Source organism: Pagrus major, chromosome 7 (genome assembly GCF_040436345.1).
Source record: "Pagrus major chromosome 7, Pma_NU_1.0".
Taxonomy (NCBI): Eukaryota; Metazoa; Chordata; class Actinopteri; order Spariformes; family Sparidae; genus Pagrus; species Pagrus major.
In genome coordinates, this window is record NC_133221.1 from 13587562 (window position 1) to 13612409 (window position 24848).

Here is a 24848-nt window from a genome sequence, read left to right on the forward strand (position 1 = left end):
ACCAGCAGCAGCAGCACCACTCCCTCCTCCTCCTCCTCCTCCTCCTCCTCCTCCTTTTACACACCGGCTCGCAACCACCCACCCAGTCAGTCAGTCAGTCAGTCAGTCAGTCACCTCAAGTGCGACCGGACGGCTGGAGCGCAGGCAGACACAACAGACCGAGAGCAGCAGCAGCCGGGGCGATCCTGCCGCGTGTGTTTTTGGGCTCAGAGGAGAGACACCGGAGCGCAAGAGGAGAATGGGACGCCGGTGCTCGGATCAGGACTGAGTCTGGTCGGCACGTTGATCCCCCCTCCCCACCCCTCAAGTCCTTTCCCAACCGGCTCAGAGTCACGTTCTCCCCGCTGACACAATGGGCTGCTGCAGCGGACGATGCACTCTCATCTTTATTTGCACTTTACAGCTGGTGAGTTGACCTATATTTCTTTTTCTACTTGTTGTTTGTACAAGTTTCAGCTGCGCGAGAAAAAGACTTTTATCTCAGTTCATTTCAATCAGGTGTCTGTTTTGACGGGGCAGCAGCCTGTGTTCTGTTGTGTCACATGTTGAAACCTGAAAACAGGATATGTTGTGGAAATATCAGTACCCTGCATGCTAAAAGTTCTGTAACTCACTGTAACTTACCTGATGCACAAACAAGTCTCCATGTTTTCATCGTTTACACTCTCTTCCATTGTGTTGATACTGAAACCTCTCGATTGATATTTTGTTTTTTGTGTAAGTAGTGTTTTTAATTTTTAATTTTTTTTTACCTGATCCATATGGAAATCCACTGCTGTGACAGAAAATATTGTTCTCTCAGCTCATTTGAACACCAACACCCTCAAGTATAGCGGCACAGTGATGGACAGCATTGGGGTGACCACATGCTGTGTGATGCATGATGAAAGTGCATCAATAAATTATGAATTTGTTCTTTTGAATATTGTAAATGTGAACCAATATATTCTCAAATACACCCGGTGTAGCTCTGTGCGAGACATCAGTAATGTGTTCAGGTTAATGTCCAGAGTTGCAGCTGCCCTGTGATCCAAAACATCCAAGACGTCTGCTGATACAGACGTTTCTCCTCTCATCTCAAGTTTTGAGGAATTTGCTCATCGAGAACTCGAACCATCACGGCAAGCGTTGATCCACAAAACCCGGCGGAAGCAGAGACTCGTTGCTGGTTGGGCGCATCTCAGTTTCTGATCAGTGATCTTGACATTTTTACTGATGATAGCCGTGCAGTCTCACATGATGCTTCCCATTGACTCACAGGCCAGCCTGCCTGTGCCACCATCCCTGAGTGGAGTTTACTTGACAGGGTGTGACAAGGTTATTTATGGTGGTATTAACCGAGCTTGCTCACACCATAAGCCCCCCGAGTAAATGCCACTTTTAACAGCTAAGGGAGCAATAAAAATCTTCTCCAGACAAAGAGCCAAATGGGAAAGTTGTGATGTATTGTATCATGCATGAGGGGATCTGGAAACAAAGAAAAATGGCACATGAAAAAAAAAGGAAAGTGTATGATGGAAAGTGGCAGTCAGTCATAACTGTGTTGAAAAATAAGTTTCGTACAGCTTACCAAGTAATGACACCCGCTTTACCATGTGATAAAGTTGTTATTCCCTCGAAGCCAACATCTCCTTCAGAGTCACAGGTTTCTGGCAACTGCGTAAGTTGTGTCTCAAGAGTGGTTCAGGAGGTCAAACAGGTCGCTCACTAACCAGAGGGTCGCTTATTTGATTTCCAGCTGCGTGTCGAAGTGTCCTTGGGCAAGATGCTGAACCCCAAATTGCTCCTGATGGCTGTTCCTGTGTGTGTGTGAGTGGCTGAGCAAAGAAATATCATGGGGCTTCTTTGTTTTAAGAAGCCCTGAATCGCTCCTGACGAGCAGGTCGGCACCTTGCATGCCAGCCTCTGGCATCAGCGTATGAATGTGCGTGTGAATGGTTGAGTGTGACAAGTGTTGTTAAGTGCTTTGGTCGGGAGGCCAGAAAAGTGCTTGAAGACAAGCGTTTGTTGCGGTTATTTCTCGCTGTCATGTGAATGACTCCCTAACGCCTTAAGCCTTAGTATCCTGCTGCCCTTTGCCCATTTATTTGTGGGGACCGCCTGTGTGTGTCAGGTTTCAGGTATTGAAATTCATTAGATAGTGAGAAAAAGGGGACACGCAACAGTAGATACTGTGCTTGTGTCTATGCGAGTAGTAAAATTGGGTCTGACTCGATGTTACTTGTCACAGTGTGAGTATTTGTGACACACACGAACACAAGCGCAGAGCGCTATGAACCTTGAGGGACACACCTGTTTTCCCTTCCCAGACTTCGGACCTGTCTGCCTCATTAGAGAGAAGGAGGTCGACCATTTATTAAGAGGTTTATAAAGCTGTCAGCGTGCTGCCTAAAAAGTCCCTGAAGACTCCTGGAAACAGCTTTATTTTCCCCCGGCGCTATTCCTGGACGACCTGACACTTCCTGTCTGCAGAAACACACACTCACACACATGCACACCTGCACACTTCTGATGAGTTTAACCTGCAAAGAGGGGTTGCATTAAACCCTGGATGACCTTTCGAGAAGGTCATCAGGTTGTAGTCTGCGGGCGTGTGTCTATGTGCGCCTGTGTGTGCGTGTTTGCATGAATATACATGTGCGCGTGTGTGGAACAGCACAAGGGGCCCCTGCGCTCCCCTGGCTGAAACCTATGCATTGACAATGAGCCAGGTTATTCCCAGTCCATTACAGGGTAAAACTACCATTAACAAAACAACATACTCTGCTCCTCAGATGTAAAAATAGCCCTTGTGAACCGCTGTGTGTGCTAATTAGCCAGGCAGAGTGCTTTGATCAAACCTCTTTTGGCATCTCGGCCATCCCCTAATTGAATTGTGGTGCGCTTTCCTCATCAACAGGCCGAGCGGTGGGACTCATCTCTCTGGGACAGAAGGCAACAGATAATGAGCCTGTATTGATCGAAACGCCTCTGTTCCCTCTTCCCTCTGCAGCCTAACTATTCCAGACAGTAGGGCTGGATCGTTGTCAGAACCCCGATCAGCCCCAGAGAATGGCAAGCGTTGGCAGGAAGCCCCGTCTGTCTAATGATTTGTTTGTACTCCGAGACACAGGCAAGCTCGTTTTTGTCTCAACGGGTTGCTTGTTGTTGAGGTGTTGACCTAAAGCTGACCTGCCGTGGACGCGTTTCGATTGGTCAGATGTGGGACCCGGTCCAGACATATTGCTAATGTCAGAGACCGGCCATGAGGAGGGACGTTGTTCTGAATGGGGCTGACGGTTAATGCGGCTCCGCGGACGCTGGGTGATTGATGAAGGAGGCCTCTTCGTCGGTCATGGTGGTTTGCCGGGAAAAGGGCAGACACAGACACATAATCACACTGAACAAGGGTAATGAGCTCGGATCTGAACATTGACCCTGAAAATGCCTGGCCATAACTGCACTGGCAGCACTGACGGATGCGACCTGGCCGCGACACAGACACTATTTCATGCCACACTCAGACACACCCACAGACGCAGCTGCGCATTTTGAACTGTGAGTTATAGGTTAGTAGGCCTCGTGTTGGGCAAAGATTACAGCCTTTGTATGAAGGGAGGAAGTGCAGCTTTGTGGGCCTCTGACAAGATGACAGAAATGCAGGAAAGCGCTGGACGGGGTTTTGTTTGATCACAAGCAAGGAGAAGAAAAAGGGGTCCATTTTGTCACAGTAACTGGCTTCATTTGTTGCAGGAAAACGGCTTTCAGTGAAGTGATCCACAGAGGTGGCAGAAATCTGCAAGATATACTTCATCCACACCCTTAAAAACTACTGTCAGACTACCCACAAGCGCTATGCGAGTGTGTATGTGTGTCATATCTTGCATCACACTGCCCACTTTTCCTCCATTCTTTTGATGGCATAGCTAGAGAATATACTAACTTTGTAGTGAAGGCTTCAGAGGAGAAGAATGGGTTCAACCAAAGTGCTTCCAAGAAAAGTTTTAGCTGAGAAGCCTGAGAGAGCATCCTCCTGAAGAGTGTTATCTCTAAAGGCATGACATTATCCCTTGGCAGGCATCACATCATCTCCCACACGATACAAAGGATTTAGATTGAGGTTTTTTTTTTTTCTTCACCGCTTCCACTGCTAACTTTATGGAAGTGCTAACATTCAAATTTCCTGTTGATTATTCATTAGCTCAGAGATGCTAGATGTCTCTTCCCCCAACTCACCAATCTACATGTGTGCTGACAGACACGTACAAACACGAGGTCTTGGCCCATAGCTTTAATATTAATGCATCGCACAGCTGTAATTGGGGCATCCTGCATCGAAATAAAACACTGTATTCTATCAGGCCAGCAGACTTGGGTGTGAAAGTTACTGCCACTGTATAATCATGGTCTGTGTTGCCAGTTTCTGAGGAGAGGTGATATATCAAAACCTGTTATATGAAAGATGTTCTTGGCAAGAGCAGGAAGATTTCAATTTCATCAGTTACAGATGTTAGGAACATCTGCTTAGGGTATCTATTTTGGTGGGTGTTTTGTTGGGTGCATGTGTGTGTAACTTCTTTAGTGTCTGTGTGCGTGTGGAGTCTGGTGTGATCAATGATAATGAACTGTATTTCCTTGGCACTGCCAGGTTGATGGAGGAGATAGGCCAGCGGGGATAGAGTGGATGGTCACAGCTCTTTTATCTCTTAGTTTCCTTCTGTGTGTCTTCGCCTCTCTGGGCCAGCTATTAAGTTATCATGAAACCTCTCTGGACTCTGATTCATATCATTGTGAGCAAAAACACATTTTTTTTTTCTTACTATTTGCTTTGGCTTGCACAGATGGCATCAGAATAAGATAGCATCCCTATCTGAATTGCCCATGCAGATAGAAAATCTGGTGTCTGTGTGTGTGTTAGACACAGATTGTCAGACAGAGATGGGCTCTCTACAAACTAGCCAAATGCCAACAGATGCCAACAGCAATATGCTCGTTGGCTTCTTAGTTAATTTCTTACGTTGTAAAGTAGGTTTAAATGGAGCTGCACCAGTAAGTGCTCGGGGTTGTCTCCATTACTGTATAGACTATACAAAATGATCACTGTATTCAGCGGATGTGGACCTGTGGTGGTGTGTGTAATCTACTACAATAAGCCTAGTCAGTCAGTCAGTTATCTGGAAGCCAGCAAGCACTGATCAACACCATGAAGTTTTAGCCTAGACTTACCTCTGTGATGACACTGACAGGCTGGATTCACACCAAATCCGGCGTTTCAGCAAAAATGCAGGTCTTCCCATTCATCTTAATGAGGGTAGTGTGTTTTGGGTGTGGCGGTGATGACCGCAGGGGGTTCTGGCAAACAAAATGCTGCCCGCTGCGGCGGAAAAGTTTTAACAAACAGCATCACATGACCAAGCACGTAAGCTGGCAATCAAACCAGCATGACTGAAACCACGATGGACTGTAACATAGTTTGTCACATTTTCTGTGCAACACTATGTTTCACTTGTGATCACTTGGTTTGGTCTTGCGCCCCTTTTTAAAACAAACCCTAATGATATGCCTCGCATCCTGGATGTGCACTACTATTTTTAACCAGTAGGACCACCATGCTAGGAGCATCACAACATCAGCTTCTCCTTCCAGCAAACTGATGGAGGGGAAGTCCACAACGCATCACACAGACAGTGACACTCCTACACTGCCGCACAACTCTGCGGTGTTTCGCTGCACCGCCGGATTTGCTCTGAATACAGCCATATTCATATCGACACTGTACATACAGAAGACATTGATCAATGGCCTCATTCTCTCTCACATTAGGTAAAGAGGCTTGGTTAGGGCTTGTTTCCATAGACTTGGTTGCTCGTCTCTCACGCAGGATCTGGCAACACTGACGACAAGAGCATCATCAGTTTAAAGTGCACCTTCAAGCGTGTGACCCTGTTTTAATGGGGATTGCTGCGCTGGGCTTACGTGCCAAGTCAGACCAAGGCAAGCCAAGCCACCACATGTGTGTGGAAAAGAAACCAAGTACCAAAGAAGAACCAGTAGTTTATGTGATTTTGGAAAGGAAGGCCTTAATTAATCCTGTCTTAAATTGTCTCTGGGCCCTTATCCTTTTAATTTTGAAGGCCACTCAAGGTCGCCCTAATTATGTACAGTTGGTGATTTTGTGTGTGTTTGGAGAGAGAGAGAGCTGTGCTTTTGCTGTCAAATGAACCCCTGGTGTTCAGCGCTGATTGTGGTCTTGACCCAGGCTGTGTTGATTGCTCCACCTGAACAGCACTCATCCACAGAGGAGTGGACCCTGACAGGTCCTACTTGGCCTTAGCCGCAAGTATCAGCCCCATCAAAAAGAGTAGATTAAACAACAGCCGTACAGTGTTTGAGAAAATGTGTGGTAGGTCACAAGGCAAGGTGACTGAGTAATAAATTCACACTCACACTTCAGACTTTTGGAGCTCTCTCCAGTGTGTCGTCACCTCACCTGAGAGCCGAATGCAACCTGGGTGCCCGGGGATGAGGAGCACTGCTTGAATGTGTAATGTGTGTTCATGCTCCGCCCCTAACGTGTATCCTTTGTTAAAAAACAACAAGGCTTTGTGTTATCTCCTTCTCTCTCTCACCCCCCAAACCATCTTCTTCCCCATACCCCCCCCCTCGAATGTGAATATGTTTGAATTATTGATTAGCATCTGATTTATCAGCGGGGCCAGAGCCACTGGAGGTTGAGGGGAGATGCACGTAGGAAGGTGGAGAGAAAAGGGGGGATGGGTGGTGGTTCGACCTCTCACACTGGGCCAATTATGAGCATGACCCCAGAGACCTGGGATCTCTATGTTTAGCTTTCCTTTTCCCTTCTCTCGTTTTCCACCCACCACGCTCTGGTGCACTGTTACCACAGAAACCTTTATGTATACAATAAGATGCTGAAGAGCCTGCAGGAAATAAGAACCAACCTGTCAAAAGGAGACATGGGAGTGTATGACGCAAATCTGATATAGCATGCTGGGGAGATACGAGTGCTGGGAAGAGACCTCGGGGTCCTCGGTACACATCCTGCTCTCAGAACAACTGTCAGTCTAAACATAGCTCTACTTGCATGTATAGCTTTTAACTGCACCACAAAACCAACCCCGCCCAAACTGCAACATAGCAGCCAGTCAGATAGCAGCAGAGTTGTTCGTTTGGGACCGGCTTTAGCTGAAATGTGCTTATTTGACGCTTTCTTCTGAGGTTTGCTTGCTAAACGGAGATTAAACCAGACACATTTTATGCTAATTGAGAGGAGGTGCTGACCTTGCTCTTGTTCCTCGACCTTCCCCAGAGTTTGGAGTCACTGCCCTTGCTCCGTGCATGTTGGTTTTTAAAATAATATGTGTGTTCTTGAGAGAAAAAACATCTCCTCTTTGTCCCCGGTGGCCCCTTTTACAACTGTTAGCCATTTTAATGTCTTCAATTTAACAGACCATTAATTATGTGGTCATAGTGAAAAACCTTGGGCTGGCGAATGTGAGTGTGTGCGCATAAACCCATCCATGCGGAGGCTTGCGTGAGCGCGCCTGTGTGTGTTCCACCTCAGTGACACTGCAATATTAAGCTATAATGGAGATAAAAGTAGAACTATTTGCAAGCCCATTTCTCTCTTTCCATTCCAGCGGTTTCGGCGGTGTCATTTGTTATGGTGTGGCATCGAATAAATTGCTTTGGGAGCACCACAGCTGGGATGACTATCTTGACAGATCACATTCAGTTGAATGGCTGCAAAGCATATTCGTCTCACTCAAATCCCCCAACTGTTTTGGGCATTCGGTCCTTGTTTTACAAGCGGCTGATGACTTCACGGATGTTTTTGCTCTAATTGTGTTGTGTGATCAAATGGCTGGACGGCAGAGATGCACACGCTAACTTCCTCTACTGGTGGATGAAAGATTAGGAGCGATGGTATTATGATGAAAAGAGTAACATTACTGACTCAATTATGGAAAGTAGAGCCAGAGGGTACAGACTGCTGACAGCTGTTTGCCGTTCTTGACTGCGTATACTTGATGAGAATTTCGCAGCTAAATTGCCTACTTGTTAATTGGGGCGAAACCTAAACAGTTTTTGTTAGATCTGGGACATGGAGAGGCAGAAAGGGAGACGGGATTGGCTGGTTTAAGCTGCTCTCATTTCGTCACTTTCCCTACCATCCTATCCATTGTTGGTGTGTTTGGGTTTTATCCAGCGCTGTATTCTTGTCCTGCTTTTCTTCTGTCAGCTCCTCTGAGGAATCAAAGTATCTGTGTGCGGTGCAGTCTGCTCTCTCAGCTCTCATTTTCCATATGACACCCACACAACAAACAACGAATTTGGAGGCACAAGAAAAGGAGACAAAACCTCACAAGTGACATTAATCCCTTGGGTTGAGACAGAAATCACAACAACCCAGTGCTGCTGCATTGCTTCTTCAAGTTGATGCAGCAAAGTCTAAATTAGCCTCTAATAATCCAAACATTGCTGCCACCTTTGCAGATAAACTTGAAAGGAAACGTTGGCTGACGGCAAAGTGGAGGAAGAGCGATAAAGGGAGGAAGAGAGACTGAGCGAGATAAGCGTTTTACAAGAGATTTTGAGCCATGTGAGGAAGGATGTTTGCTGTCGCAGTGTATGAATTTGGGTCATATCTCACTGAACCTTGCTTCATCGTCAAGTCAGCTTGTTGATTTTTGTGCTAAAATCCTTAAAATGGTGTCTAGTCAATTTTGCGCAGGCTGCTGTTATCGAGAATGAAAGCTGTTCAGACGCTGGCAGACGTGGGACAGGTTAACTGTCAAAAGATGTTAAGTTTCCTCTGGCTAAAGATTAGCTGTTACTAACATACAAACAAGACCTAATGGGCCCTTTTTTTTAGGAATTCATTGCACTGCTGTTTAACACAGTGTAATCCTCCTCTGTGATCTTCATCCTGTCATCAACACTGTTAACAAGTCTCAATCACAGCTTTACTTATTGATCTAGTTAATATGCAGAGGCAGTTATATTTACTTTATGTTTGAACACACGTAATGCCAGAACAGTATGAAGGGGAATATTCAAATTTCATCTAATCTAATTTTACATGAAATATATGGAAATATAAGTGTTTGAAAATTTAAAGTGACTTTCCTCTGAGCTTTCACTCATCAAGGATTTTGATATTCATTCCTGCAGGTCTTCTTCACAGCAGATGTTTTGGCTTGTCATAGAGGATAAAGTAAAGCACAGGTGTTACTAATAACATTAACAATGACTCCCTTGTATTCCAGTGTCCCGGTAAGTCATGACAGTGAACCAACATGCACCCTACAAGCACCCCGAAGCAGTAGCTGCTAGGTGAAATTCAGCCAAATTGACTTTTTTTTTCCACTCGCAGATCAAAAATATGCAATCATAATCTGTAATGCCATATAACACCCATGCATTTGCATTTCTAGTTAAGGAGCTAAATTCAACCAAGTTTTCAAGCACTCAGGCTTAGTCCCGCTGTGACGTCTTCCTTCACTTTGATTTATTAATGAGCATTTTAAATCCTTTGCATCACTACAATGTTGGTGGTTTATGCAACCAAAAAATGGTGAACTTCTCTTCATGTTGCCTGCACCCAGGTTAACCCCAACACCACTCTTTTGCTGGCAAAAATGGGTCAAATGACACAAAACGCTTCAGCTGTATAGTCGGATCAAGAGAGAGAGTCGCCTCTATCTCTTTTGGATTCAGTGAGGGGTGTCACACCAAACTCCGATCAAACTGTCTAAACTAGGCACTGCTGATTCTGCCTAGTTCTCCTCCGTTTTCTCTGGCTTTCTACAGCCCAGTTTTATATAGGGGCCAAATTTTCACCAGTACAAGGTATTGATTCGTCTGCATTCTAGCTTTACTCTCATTAGGAAACCAGATGGAGAGAAAGAAAGAAGATCAGTGTGTCTTAGAGTGGGACAACTTTAACCACTAACAAGGCCAGTAGACGGATCAGACAGGGCATGCACTCTCAATCGGTCCGGACATGAGCAGGATACAGAGAGTGGAGAGCTTCATTCAGCTGAACTAAACTAAACTAAAGTCGGTCGTTAGTCCAGAAGACTTTAAAAGCTTAATCTTAAAATGAGCCGCAGTAGCAGAGAGAACATTGCAACACAACAGACCACAAAAGTTTAAAGTAGAGTGCCAGTGTCCAGAGGGAGACTCAGTTCAAAGCTGTGGCTTTTATCATGTTTCTTTCAGTGGGACGGATTTGTGCGTTGTGTGTCCCCAATAGCACTGAGAGATTAGCATGTTATTAGCCCTAAGAGCACTGGAAGTTTAACATATTTCATCTTAAATAAAGAGCCCTTTCATTCACAGGCTTTTAGTCGTCTCTAAACAGAGCGACAGTGTGCACTTCACTCGGTGTCTGTTTAGCACCGGTACCTAAAACAAGTGGTACTTAGAGAAGTACAGAGGGACAAGCCACCGTGTTTCACTGTGCAGTCCATATTTCAAACAGTGAAGAAGCAAGTGGCTTATGAAGGCACCCTACCTCTTAATCCCTGTCTCAGTGCTGCTAGACCAGGCACCACCAAAGGCTATCTATCTATCCAACCCTCCATGTACCCTATGAAAGCCACACACACAGGCGTCATCACACACATACTGAGATTGGCACCATTAGTTACACGAGGACCAGGCAGGCACCAGAGTATAATGACTTTACCCAGGCGAGAGGTGAAAAATTGGATTGGAGAAAGTTTTTGAGAAGTACTTTACTGCCTGCTGGGAGTCACAGAGTAAAGACAAGCCAGGGCAGAGAAGGCATTTATATATATATATATATACATATACTGTATGTATATGTGTATTTATATATATATATATATATACACACATATATACATACAGTATATGTTTAGATATATATAAGCCTGCGAGCCTCTGATTCGTAGCTCAACTCTGTGTCTGTCTTTCTCTTTATTCAGATTTTGAATAAATAAGTTGTTTTGATTTCTCTCAGAATACTTAGAGGAACAAAAGTTCTCTGAGTATGTGTGTAACTCACTATTCACTCACTAAAATGCTGCTGAGACAGACCTTCTGTCTGCTCTTTGTACTCAGAAAACCAAGCACAAGCGGCCAGTTTTGTGTGATTGTTACAGCCGTGGTTTCCAACCTTTTTGGCCCGTGGCCCCTTAAAATGAAGCCGTGTATGCATGCGACCTCTGTCCACAGGTTACAAACATCTAAGAGGTCTTCCAAAGTCCTTTTAGGCAAGTGTTGCCACTCGGCAGCCATCTTTGCAACACCCCTAGGAAGTTATTTCGGGCTGACAAGGCCAGGGCTCTATCTAAATGAATGGGGAGAGAGCCATAACTTCACTTTAAATGGTCACCCTGACATAAAAACTGCATGTGTAGAATCGCCAGTCAAATCAAAAGTATACTTCTACTGCAGACGCACACGGTTTCATGACACCAACTTCTTTTACAGCTCAGTACAGTGTGATACTGTCATCTCAGCCCACCAGAGCACTTAAACAAATGTAAGTTTAATGTCTAATCTGTGAATAACCTCACCTTGCTTGGTAATCCCTTGCATTAACGTGATTTCCTCTTCTTTCATGCTTATTAGAAGTCTGGCACCAAATTGGTTGAAACTGTAGTGAATCTTGCTCCTGATTGGCTGATATCTTTCCTGGTTCGGCTGCTAACTGGTATGTCTCTTGGTGTGGCCCCTTTCTTATGTGTCATGGTCTTCACAGATTCAAGTTTGATTTAATGACAAATCTTTTACATTTTGGCTACCAGTTTCCTAAAACATTTGCCCATGTAGTGATCATGATGTACCACGTGATCATAGCTGATACTGTGCGCTCGGATCCATTCGGGTACACTGAGGAGTTAGGCATATTGACACACACTGCTGAGAGCAATGACAGTAAACCCAAAGTGGCCTGATTAGATTATGTATAATTTGTACCCTGTCTGACACAGAACCAAGCTCAGTTCTCAGCTTATTAGAACCAAATCAACCTGACCCTCAATGTTTCTATAGAGTACTATGATTTCTACTCTGTATAGAGCCTTGAGGCATATTTACCAAGCAAGAAAAGAAAGAAAGAGATGAAGAAGAAAAAATGTAAAGAAGAAAGTGTAAAAATACAGATATATTTTTTCTTTCCTGCTGTGTCCCACTGGGGAGATCCCAACAGCCAAATTCGTAACAACTGATGTGCAGGGCTTACAGCTGCTACTAGATCATTTCCAGATTTGGGAAGGGAAATCAAAACAACTTTTCAATGTCAAAACTATATGAAGAGAAAGCCAGTAAAAGAGGCAAGCCATTAATCAGAGGCTGCTTGTCTGTTTATCATGTGCCATGTTTGTCTGTCCCAGTGACTCTCAGCAGGCAGTAAAGCATGTCTGCCAGTTGGAGTGCGATCTGATATGAAACAGAACTGGTAATTTGGATACTGCATACAAATTGCCTGTGTGAATCTTATCCTTTTATCAGGCACGGCCTCATTGGCTAATGCACGTTTTTATGACTAAGTAAAAACAACCCATTAGCCGAGCCATTGAGATAAAAAAGAAAAAAAACAGAAGATAACGAGGAAGCAGAAACTCGCTGTATTTCACCCGTCACATCTCCTGCCACACCTCAGTGTCGTCCTTCTGCCTGACTGTGAGTCAGAGTTAGTACTTGAACATAGAGGCGACTGACTCATGTAGCCTAAAGTTATACAGAATGGACTCTGACACACACACACACACACACACACACACACACACACACACAGACACACACACACACAGACCTGCTTTTCAAAGCCAAGATCCTGATGACACATTCAGTAACATGTTATCAGAGGACATTTCACAGAGGACATACACAGAAAAGAGAAACACTGATGTGATTTATAGTATCCGGAGGCTAAGGTGAAAATGAGAGGCTCACCAGTCACCTCCGTCCTTTCGCTCTGAGGGAGCCTCATCATGTCCTCTCTCCCTTTCACACCTAACACCTCATCGGAGGTGTGTCCGACCACCGCACATCACTAACTTGTGACAACTCCAGTTGATTTATGAATCACAAACAACTGCCGAGCCACCCTGCCGCATGTTGTGTTTCCTGTTTTAAATACCCTGCTGGATGCCTCGGCAAAGCAAACTGTTTTTCATGCATTTCACTCACTTATCTTGAGCACACCCGCTCATCTTAATTAGCTATCAAATGATGGGAATCAAACGTTTTCTCCCTCTCAGACACGTTCACTGTGATCCTCTCGTCACTCTTTCATGTGGAGCTCACTTTGCTCTCCTCTTCTTCGGGGCATGCGGAATAAAAGTGGCGATGTTTGTAATCTTTTGGGTCTTTGATTTTTTGGGATGTTGAGGAAATTAGGCAGCATAGTGTTGTGTCCACTTGTGTGTTCTTCATTGCTCTGCTCGGGCACACCTCTCGAAAACTCAGAGAGTGCAAGTTAACATCATCTAAAGCAGCAGGATTGAGGTCTACGATCCTCGTTAATTACCTGGTATCACATGGTTGATGGAGAGAATAATTGATGGTTTCTGACAGCTAGGAGTAGAGAATAGAGGGAGCAAACAAAGGATTAGCAGTGGTGGAGGTGAGAGAGGGGCTTGTTGCATCCTGCTGTCGTATCCACCCCCTAATTGGTTACTATTTATGGTGGGTGGAGTGGTATGTGTGGGCAACATGTTTCTCCACATATACACACCCAAAACCAAAATACACACTAAGAGATCCCGTCACCCTAGAGGGAGTGATTTGTGCTCGCAGGAGGTCGGTGGGAGGCTTTTACGGTCGTTATGTAGCCGGCTCACTCTTACTGGAAGAGCGTTGGTATCTTTTGATCAAATTGTACCCCACTCTCCAGTAACCTGCTTCCTATGAATTGTGGGCTAATTGTGCCATATGGGTTTGTGTGATTGTGTGTGTGTGCGTGTGTGTGTGTGTGTATGCGTGCCTGAATATATGTAGGGGTGAGCACAGACCTTTCCATCCTTGATTGATTGTTGTCATCTTGGTGGATTATTGAGTTAGGAGTGAACGTGATAGGCTTACTACAGCATCTCAGAGGAGAGAATACACGCGCACACACACGCACACAGACACACACACACACACACACCCCTCATGCCTATACACTATTTTAATTCAATGACTGCTGGAAATATTTCAGGGAAAGGGTCCATGGCTGTGTGTAATGAATACACCGAGGGATCTAAAGTATGTGCATTGGATGGATGAAGGCTCATGCTCATTAGCATGACTATTGCTCTGTACTGGCTCAGCTATCCATGTAGAATGCATGTGTCCAAAGGACATAGTGTGTGAGCAGTGTGTAGTAGGGCTGCAGCTAAAGATGATTTTCATTATAAATGAATCTGCTAATTTTCACAGTTAATCAATGAATCATTTAGTCTATAAAATGTCCAAAGTGACGTCTTCAGATTGCTTCTTTTCGTCAGGTCAGCAGTCCAAAACCCCAAAAAACTCCTCAATTACTCTCATATAAGACAAAGAAAAGCAGCAAATTCTCACAGTTAAGAAGCTGGAATGAAATGTTGGACATTTTTGCTTGAAAAATGACTCGAACGACTAATCAGTTCTCAAAACAGTTGAGAATTATTGCCTTAATCGAGCCGTCGTTGCAGCTTTAGCGTGTAGACAAAAAGACAGATGAAGACAGAAGACAGATGATAGAGCCAAAGATTTTAAAGTTGTCGCGACAAACTCAAAATTGTAACTAACTGTTGTTAGTTAGGTGAGAAAGGACCCAGTTCCACAGCGTTTTGACCTTTCGAAAGACTTCTTCTGCTTCCCAGAATCAGACATATACGTACGTTAATGACTCATCTCAATGAGAATTTCACAGAGTTTTTCCACAGAAGAGAATCTTGCTGACTTGCATAACATGGTGCAGTCGGTTATCTTTACTGGACATTTGGTCTGCTGTTCCTATGTTGAGTACAAACTGATTTAGATCACAATGGCCTACATCAGGCTTCCTGTATGCTAACATGAAACAAGTTATCTTAACAGTCATGCTGAACTTGCACAAGATCTGCTGTAAACAATAGGATGTGTAATGGTACTGTATGTGTGGGAAAACTCACATCTGGTTGAAAGGAGCACATTGTACAGTTCATATGCTTTACATCAGAGATTACAAAGGTCAAAATATAGGTAAAATTTAACCACACTAACCCCCTTTTTTGAATAAAAAACAGCCCCAAACACAGTTAACATTCATGCCAACGCTATTTTACAGTTAACTTCAATACTTTAATCAAAATTTATTTTGCTGATTTGGTAGAGAAAAGATATAAATGAGCTTCCGCACAAATTAAAATGAATTCCTTATTTAAGCACCAAGTACACCCAGATAAGACCTTGAGGCGATTTGCATTCATCCAGCCAAATAGAATAAAAGCTCTTTAACAGATTTTGCAGTCTTTGGATCTCTCTTTTTATCACCAGGATTAGTGGGGGGACATTCTGGGAGCTCAGCTCCACTATCTTCAACATGAGAACACCAATGTACCCTGTCTTCTATCTGTTATTGTGTGCAGGATGCTACAATTTAAGGACAATGTTAGACTTTGGCTTGACAAATGGACAAAGGAAAACCGCTGAATAAATGATTGACTCTGATTGGCATTGCCCATGGGTTTGTCTTTCGGTTCTCTTATTTAAAGTCACGAACATGCCAGAAAACAGGGAACAGTAGAAATAAGTATAGACGCCAGTGACAATGTTCCAGCGTGGTGCACATAATGGTGCACATTTTCAGACAGTCCCTCTTGGAATACAGCCATAGTATGGCAGTCAGCTGTACTCACGTATAATGACAGTGATTGCTGTATTTAGTTGACCATCTGATAAGCAGTTTCGATAAAGCACACTGGCAGCTTTGGGCTTCCTTCATTAGTTATGCAGTTTGTTTCTTGCTCATCTTTTTAAATCTGCTCTGCTTAATGTGGATAAAAACGTCATTGCACATTTGCAGCTTTAGGTCTATAGGTGTCTTTATGTGTTGGGGTCCCAGATGGTTGCCTATCTAATAACAACGTCCATCTAATCAGCTGAAAATGTGCTCATTAATGTTATTGATCAGGTGCAAAATTGCCTCCCTCACACGTTTGTCCTTCTTTGGATTCGACATGTCAGGACATGGAGCTTGATTCTCATTAGCATTACGCGTTACGTCTTATATCTTCATAAAATGCAGAGGAATCATCTCTGCTGTTTGTCCAGGCATGCTTCTAAAAAGCCAAAGCTGATAAATAACTCCACACATATTGTCAGTTCAAAGGGGTCAGTCCTGTAAGCTCCAGAGCCAATTGAAATGCAGCCTAGCTGCACCTCATCTTCGCTGACGTCCTCCTGCATGGGTTTTATTGAGCTCTAACCATGACCCAGAGCTGACCAGAAGATGTACGACTCTCCTGACTTTATTCATTTCCTTCAGCACTTTTATCCAGGGGATAGACAGAGGTCATTACGAGGGAGGGAGTTCAGTCAGTCTACATCAGTATGTGTTGTTTGTGATTTTCCTTGCGTTTCCTCTCATCTCTCCATTTATCTGTTTGTTTGTTTTTTATAGTTTTTTTTTTATTATCATTTATTCGTAATATTCACCCCATCCGTCTCAATTTAGTTTCCCAGCCATTATCTGTTATCCTACCACATGAGTGAAGGCTTTATCTTTGAGCTCCGTCCTGACTTTGGTATGATATTGCTTGATAGAGGTCGCAGTTCACTCACCTCACCCTCTGTCACTTCACAGCCTGTCTGTGGAGTTATTGCCCTCGCCCTCTATGCGAAGGAGTGCTCGTTTTTAATTATCACTCAGTATTTGATCATCTCCCTCCCCTGCCTGTCACAATGTCTCATTGGGTTGCTGGTAACATTTCCATTACATTAAGAAGAGCAGCCAAGGCTGTGTAACGAGTGTGTGTGTGTGTGTGTGTGTGTGTGTGTGTGTGTGTGTGTGTGTGTGTGTGTGTGTGTGTGTGTGTGTTTGCCTGAATGTGCTCGCTGGTGCGTTCCTATCACTGCAGCAGAGACGAGATTCCTCCCTCCCTCATCCATCTTCAAGCGCTTGGCTGGAAATGACATGTCGACACACAACGAGACACATCGTTGCTTGAGACACACAAACACACACTTACACACTGGGAATGGAATGGGATTGGATTGGCAATGGAATTCTAATTAAATGGTTTGCATGCACCCCCCCACCAACCCCCCTCCGCTGTATTTTCCACCAAATGGCATGCTAATTGAGTTGATGCAAATAGGAACTCACAGTCTTAAAGACTAAAATTGCTTTGTTTTGGGTTTTTTTGCTGTTGCACAAAATGCTGCATACAAAGAGCTCAGGTAGAAGGAAGGGAGCAACTAGACAGGACATCATGAATGAATCTTTATGTAAAAAATATTGGCCTGAAACGGTCGTAAACGTAGGAGTGGAAAGGGGCGAGGCTGTATGGGGAAAACGGTGGAATTCCTCTATTCCTTGTCAGGCTTGGAAATGAGGGAATACATGGAATGGCGTCACGTGATTAGTATAAAACAAGGCGATCCTGTTAAAGCTACATAAAAAAAGATTTAATCAGATTACTCATACGTTTTGTTAAAATGGGGATTATTATCAGGATTACAGTATTTAACAGGGCTGCCAACACTTTTACATGCTACAACACCACACATCCAATTTTCTCACAGCGAAACCAAATTTATAACTGATAACGCTTCAAAGAGTTTCAAAGCTAATTTTGGGGCAAAGTCACCAAACTTTATAAGTGGGGGGTTTTTCTCAGATTTGACTGGTGATTTTATACATTATTGATAGTGGAGTTGTTGCTCTTTAACCATTCATTTAGATAGGGGCCTGGTCTACTTAGCTAAAATAACTGCCCTGGGGCGTTGACAAGATGGCTGCCAAGTGGCAAGACTTGCCTAAAAGTTCTTTGACTGACAGCGCACAGACAGACAAGAGTCAGCGGCTCTTCTGGCAGCAGCGTCTTTCCCTCTCCTCTGCACCACAGTGCAGGCGGGAAGGATTTACAGTTGGTTACTGTGGTAACGGGGACGCTCTCGGGATTTCCAATAAGAGTAGGTTTGGTCTCTCGATTTAGACTATGATGTTGGCAGGTACGCTGACCAACCAAACGTATTCATTATCGACTGAGATTATTGACTTGACATGATTATCTTGACTCCCAGCTCTGCGGTGGGTCATATCACAGAATGCTCTCTACTCTAAAATGCACCAACTTCACCGAATCTCACTCCAAAATATATTGAGAAGTTGGCAGCCCAGATTAAAAATACATTTTAACATGAAGAACAATATCCTGCCTTGAACAAGCACATTTTACAACACTTCAAAAGTGTCTCAAAACCACTCTGGTCTCAAGTGAAACCACAAGTAATCTTAGAGCTGCCAATTCATTATTATGGCCTCCAGCGAAGAAAAATGCTTTCACTGGTTTGGAATGTCGCCATTATTTTGTCTTCAAAGCAGAAAACAACAAAAAACAATATAAATTGTGCAAAATATGGTGCAAGTTATAACTACTCTTTTGTTTTTACTTGAATTTTTGGTAACAAAGTAATCAAAAAGTAACAGAAAATAATCAAGTTACGTTACATTAATGTTGCAATACTTGGATTAGGTTACTGACTCAATTTTTTAACAGGTAATTAGTAACTGTATCAGAATACATTATTAAAGTAACCCTCCCAATGCTGTTCATTGTAGAGGGTTTAACTTTGCTTGTGCATGTGCATGTTTGCAGGTCGGCTGTGAGCACATAGTTTTATGAGCACCTAAGCTCACTGCAGTGGTATTATTAAGGAAGGCATTCGCCTCCCATAAAGGTTCCCGTACCATTCTTGTTCCTGGAGGCCATTGGCAGGAAGGTTGGAAATGCTGAGCTCCTCTTTAGCTCAGCAGGGGTTGAATCGATAAATCTGTCATTGTTTATTTTATAAAACCTCCAGTCTTCACCTCTGGGCGCTCCCACAGTCGGAGTCTGAACACTCAAGCTGTTCATGTCGACTGGCTCAGTGTAGGATTGTCGGCCAGTGGCTGTGAGGTGAAATGATATTGTCTCCAGTAAACGAGCAGTACATGAAGTTGCCAGTTTGTGTATGTCGGCTGCCATTTTACTAACGGTTGTTTCGTGGACTGTGCAGGTTTGGCAAACTCGCAGTTCATCGTCACAGCAGGAGAAGCAGTTTGTTTACAGAGAATGTCAACTTGATAATATCTGTCTCTTTCTTTTCTTTTTTGTCTCTCGCCCTTTAGGTGTTGGCTTTAGAAAGACAGGTCTTTGACTTCCTGGGTTACCAGTGGGCCCCAATCCTTGCCAACTTCTTCCACATCATCATCGTCATCCTCGGCCTCTTTGGCACTATCCAGTACCGGCCGCGCTACATCGTGGTGGTGAGTAAACACAACTGAAGACTAGTTGTGCGTGTGAAACCCAGTACAGTCTGCCACATAATCCTATTCCTCACGCTTTTTGTTAAGCAGTGTCACATCACTTTGCATTAGTCCTCTGCCAGTGCATCTGATCGGACATGTTGTTGCCTTTCCTCTCTAATTGCAAAGTGTGCTGCGCTCTCTTGTGCATTGTGTGACACCCTTAAATCACTCTAATCCCATGGTAATTAGAGCTAATTAAAGGGGTTGGGGGGTGTCGGAGTGGGGGACTAAGGAGCTCATCAGATTTATACTCGGCGTTGAGTTTCTGGACAGAGAAGGTCATTCTTTGTAACGCAGTGTAAAGCATGTGCTGCACGAGGCCTTTTGTTAGAAAGCACTGTGAAGCTCCATAAATGTTCTTTTATGCACTTCAGGTTTTATTTCAAGCCATAATGTTCATCTAAGGCATTAAAAGCCTATTTTGAGCAGCAGTAGCAGAAGCACAGATGGCGATGTTAATGACATGAAAAGATTGGGGGAGCGACAAAGAGACAGAGGCAAAGAGAGTAAATAAAGAGAGATGGGGGAGATGTTGAAGGATAAATCGGAGCCAAACAGGATAAGATGAAGAAACAGAGGAAGTGAAGGGAGGAGAGGAAAGTGGAGCTATTGTCCTCTGTCAAGTGGAAAATGAGAGAGAGCAAGCTAAGCGGTTTCATGAATCAACATGTATGTTTTTACGAAGGTGCCCTCTGCTCTTCCTCTGATGCTCAGTTCACCGTGAGTCAGAGGATTTCACAACGTTCACAGCGATGACTCTCTCTCTCTGTCAGTGGATACCACTCTGTGTCTGTCAACAGTTGGCTGTCTGAATGTACAATTTTTTCTAAACGGTCGAAGTCATGAACTTAATTCAGCCTCAGCTGTTTAAAAAACTGCAGCTCCCTCGGGGCTCAAATAGACTTGCTGAACTTACCGGCACCTTTAAAAAATAGAGTGAGGTCTCACATACAAATATGTGTGTGTGTGTGTGTGTGTGTTTGTGTGTGTGTGTGTGTGTTAGTGTGTGTGTGTGTGTGTGTGTGTGTGTGTGTGTGTGTATGGTCTCTATATGTGTTTTAATGCATCTATATGTGAGAATACGTGTGTGTGTTGGAGTGAGTGGGGGAGTGAGGTCACTGTACACTGACCTTTCTTTACTCAGGAGCTCATTCATCCCACCTGCCATTTTCTCCAGTATCTGTCATATCCTGTTCTGTTCAATTCATCTGGTTTCTATGGAGCTAATCTGTCTGTGTCTCTGCCCTCCAGTATACGGTATGGGCTGCTCTGTGGGTGGCCTGGAACGTCTTCATCATCTGTTTCTACCTGGACGTAGGAGGGCTGTCCAAGGTGAGACTTTCGAAATTTCAGTCTGCTTTTTTTCCCCCCCAAATGTTCCATCATGCATCCGTCAGCCAAGTCGGGTGGCTTTATCAGTACCGTGATTAATCTTCCTCTCCGTCTTAGGTCATGGTTGCAGGCTGGTGAGGGAGTGATTCCAGATTTATTTTGGTGTGTCCTAGAATTGCGCCGCCTACACTGGAATTGTCTTTTTAGGCATGTTGAGACCTCACGCTAGCTGACATACACTGATACCAAGGCCATAGAAAATACCTGTTACTGATTGGCTGACAGGTTCTGTTAAAAGCCTAAAGACAAACATGGGTTAAGAGCACAATTTCTCTTGTAAACCTATTCAGTACACTGAAATATATTTAGGGTATTTACATTTTTAAATGCTTTTGCCAAGAAATATGAGATAGATTTTTTCCTTTAACCTGTTTCATAACTTATTTCACGCTAGAGCTTTGAAATTGAATAACTTCTACATTCACACAGGTGAATTTAAATCTTGTGGTGGGTGACTGTGACAGTAGCTCAACATATATGTATGCACATTTTAGAATATCGCATTGAAAAAGGTTGATGGAAACATCAAAATTTGAAAAATCTACCTCAATTTCGCAAAAAATGGCTTTCGATAAAGAATTTATGCACATAATGGAAGATGAGGAAGAAGGTGGAAGAAAAGGTGTCGGCGTCTTTCCCATTCCAAGTTTCTGTTTCTGGTTTGCAATTTGTATTTCTACTACTCTGTTTATTAAAGCCCCTAACACAGCCTATACCACCATCTTTTGACAAAACTTGCCAAATTTATTTGAATTTTTATTCACTTTTTCCTTTTTTCCCCCTAAATTTTAAAAGGTTGCTTCGAAATCCGCTTAACAATTAGATGGACACACAGCTATTGATCATCCCGAACACCTCTTCTCTTACATTTAGTGAAAATAAGTCTGGCTTTACCACCGGAATCATGGCGTCGCCGTTACGTCGTCGCATACACAACACATAAATCAGCCGGCGGATTGGTCCAGTGGTTGACAGTGTAACACTAATCTAAATTAGGCAACAACACATTAACCTGCACATATCTATATCAGCAATAGTTAAGTCAACTTTTATAGGTAGAACAGCTAAACGTGGGTGAAACTGACTACAAGCAAACTAAAAAATATGGATGACGATTTCAACACAGGCTCTTCTCTTCTGCTCAGGTGACCTTGGCTTAAGCATATGAGTACACACCGAGCTGTCCTGATGCACAAACATTAACAACTCAGTGGAGGAAACTGTATTCTGTATCGTTTCATCTGCTTAGTGTGTTATTTTTGTGTACAAGGACAACTCATTGTGTATTCTTTCGTACTCTCATGATGGCAACACAATCTAATTTGACATTGTAAAAAATAGTGACTGCAGCTTTGTGCTTTTGAATGTTTGTTGACAGCAGGTTTAAAAGGGGCTATGTTTCCGGTAATTCCTGAGAAATGTAGTTTTTGTCATTTATAGCAGAGCAGTTTGTGGTGAACAGGGACAGCTGAGGGCAGAGAACACATCTCTCTTTGCCACGAAAAAGACTTTGAGAGTTTGTTTTTTTTCTTCTGAGATGATTCAGCCTGGATTCTGATCTTGTGCCAATGTTTTTTCATTACACAAGACATAGCTGCTCCAATTAGATTTGTTGTTATGAAACATTAAATTATAATGTAGCTTCCTTGAGCTTTATCAGCGCTGAACATATATTTTAGCTATAATTGGATATGATGCACTTCTGCCAGGTGCTTTTCGGCTGTGTCAAGTCTGATCTGGTCTGAATAACAAACTCAGCCCGGGTAAACACGATTTCCTTGCGGTATATTAAGAATGCACGACACAGCCATCCACCAAACTATAAATCACTCCCTAAGATTCACCTAAACCTCGACAGAGCCGTATAATTCAGCCTCAGCGAATGTCTCTTTTCCTTTAAATTGTTTGTGTGGTGAATCTCTGCTGACCTGTGGGGGATTTTACCTCCCTGTTGAGCTTCAAGTGGAAGCTCACATATTTAATAGGTAAATAATCCCCCTCCCTAAACACCATGCATGTACATACTCTCATTTAAATTTGTATGTACACTTAAATTTACACAACCTGTGAATTCATCCACCTTCACTCCTCCTGTCAACCTGTCGTCTCCCATTTTATTCACTCTGCTCACTGCTCCTTTGATGTATTTTAATTTATTCTGCGTATTTTGCAAGTTCTGTCTTTCATTTCAGTCCTCTCCTCTCCTCTCCTCCTCTCCTCTCCTCTCCTCTCCTCTCCTCTCCTCTCCTCTCCTCTCCTCTCCTCTCCTCTCCTCTCCTCTCCTCTCCTCTCCTCTCCTTTGATGGGTATCTTGCCCTGTAGCTTGTCTGACCGTTGACAATAATGAATTCATGTAGGCAACGTTAATCTCACACCAGACAGCCGAAATGAATTTCAGAAACACCTTCCCCAGCTCTGGCGACTTTGTCATTGTGTGATAGACCTTGGCTCCATCAAGTGTGTCCGTCTATGTGTGTCCACTATGTGTGCGTGTGTGTGTGATTGTGTGTTCCTGCATGGCCCCAGCTAAAATAATGAGGCTTGTAGGGGCCAGCTGCTTGGGGCTGAGGCTGGGCATTAACCCGACAGATGGAGCCAGCCTGGGCTCCCAGCTCTGCATATGGTGGCCAGGAGGAGAGCTAGCTAATGGAGCGCACACACACACACACACACACCCACACCCACACCCCCATGCACACACGCACGACCAAACTTGGCTTATAGCTTTCTGAGAGGTCCCCAACACATTTCATCATAAACCAGAGTCAGCTAATTCTTCCTGACTCGCCTTGACCGATGTTGACAGGACTTTTCTGGAGGGTGTGTTTGTGTGTATGTGTGTGTGTGTGTAAGTGGTGCGTATGGGTGACAAGGCCGTCGGAGTGAGGGGGCAGGTTGTTGGGAGTCATATGCCACATGCTCTGTCACCTCCTATTGATCTCTTATCCCCTCCCCCACGGTGCAAGACAGACTGACAGACAGACCCCTGCTACTCTACGCACACCTCTGTTTTAAACAGTCCCCAGTCATTCACAGTCTCGCTTTTTATTCATTCTCACTCACACTCTGCACACACTGTCTGCAGACACAGGCTTTGGACATGCCCGCGTGAAGCTGTCTGAATTTGAAAAAGCTTCTTTCCCCTCGCTGTTTTGGTATTCAACACTTAGTTACTGAGCTTTTTGAAAAATGTGTTTGAACTCTTGATTCCAACAAATTTCAATTGAGTCATTTTGCTCTTCTCTGCATTTATCTTAGCAAATAATGACATACATTAAAACATTATAACATAAAAACATTATGTTCAGTTTTTTGGGCCAATGAGTCCATGTCTGCCTTTCTGTCTGTCTGTCTGTCTGTCTGTCTGCAGGGTTCCAGGGTGCGACTGTTTTGGTCCCACATGTGCCCAAAGATCTGAAAAAAAAACAACATTTTAATTGGTCGCACTGGTGCGATCTGAAAAAGTCTAATATTATTTTTGGCAAAAGATAAGTTTTCTGCGTCAGCGTATCATTATGAAGTAAATGTTGGTTGCACAGTGTAATGGATGTATAGTAATGAAACCATCAATGTTTACATTGGCTCCCTTGAAACCTCACTATCACCAAACAACATTATCTGCCACTGGGCACGCGGTCACCTGTGGAAAGGAAGGTTAACTGCCGATCAATTTCTATTATAGATTAAATGATTGAATAAACTCACGTTTTGTCCTGTGCTGTTGTTATTTGTGACTCTGAGGAAGACCGAAACGATCCTGTCAACTTATCAACAGCGGCGCCAAAGATAATACCACTTCATGCGTGCGGTGGAAAAAGTTGTCTCTTGCCACTTTAACAAACGCCGACTGGTTGCTCAGAAAGTTGCCTTCGAACAGATATTGGCCTATACGCATATTTTCTGTTAATTCGATTGTAAACTTTTATATCAGTTAGTGTTTTATACAATACCCCTACAA

At 43.6% G+C, this 24848-nt stretch overlaps 1 protein-coding gene across 1 annotated transcript in view; it reads left to right on the top strand.

Moving 5' to 3' along the window:
* Window positions 1–220: 220 nt before the first annotated feature.
* The window catches only part of nkain4 (sodium/potassium transporting ATPase interacting 4), a 51896-nt gene continuing 27268 nt past the window's right edge, over window positions 221–24848 (top strand). Inside the window, exons 1-3 of the mRNA XM_073470621.1 lie at window positions 221–406; window positions 19319–19456; window positions 20750–20830. Of these exons, the coding sequence (XP_073326722.1) occupies window positions 353–406; window positions 19319–19456; window positions 20750–20830 (273 nt within the window). The 5' untranslated portion in view covers window positions 221–352. The remainder of the gene's footprint in view (window positions 407–19318; window positions 19457–20749; window positions 20831–24848) is intronic.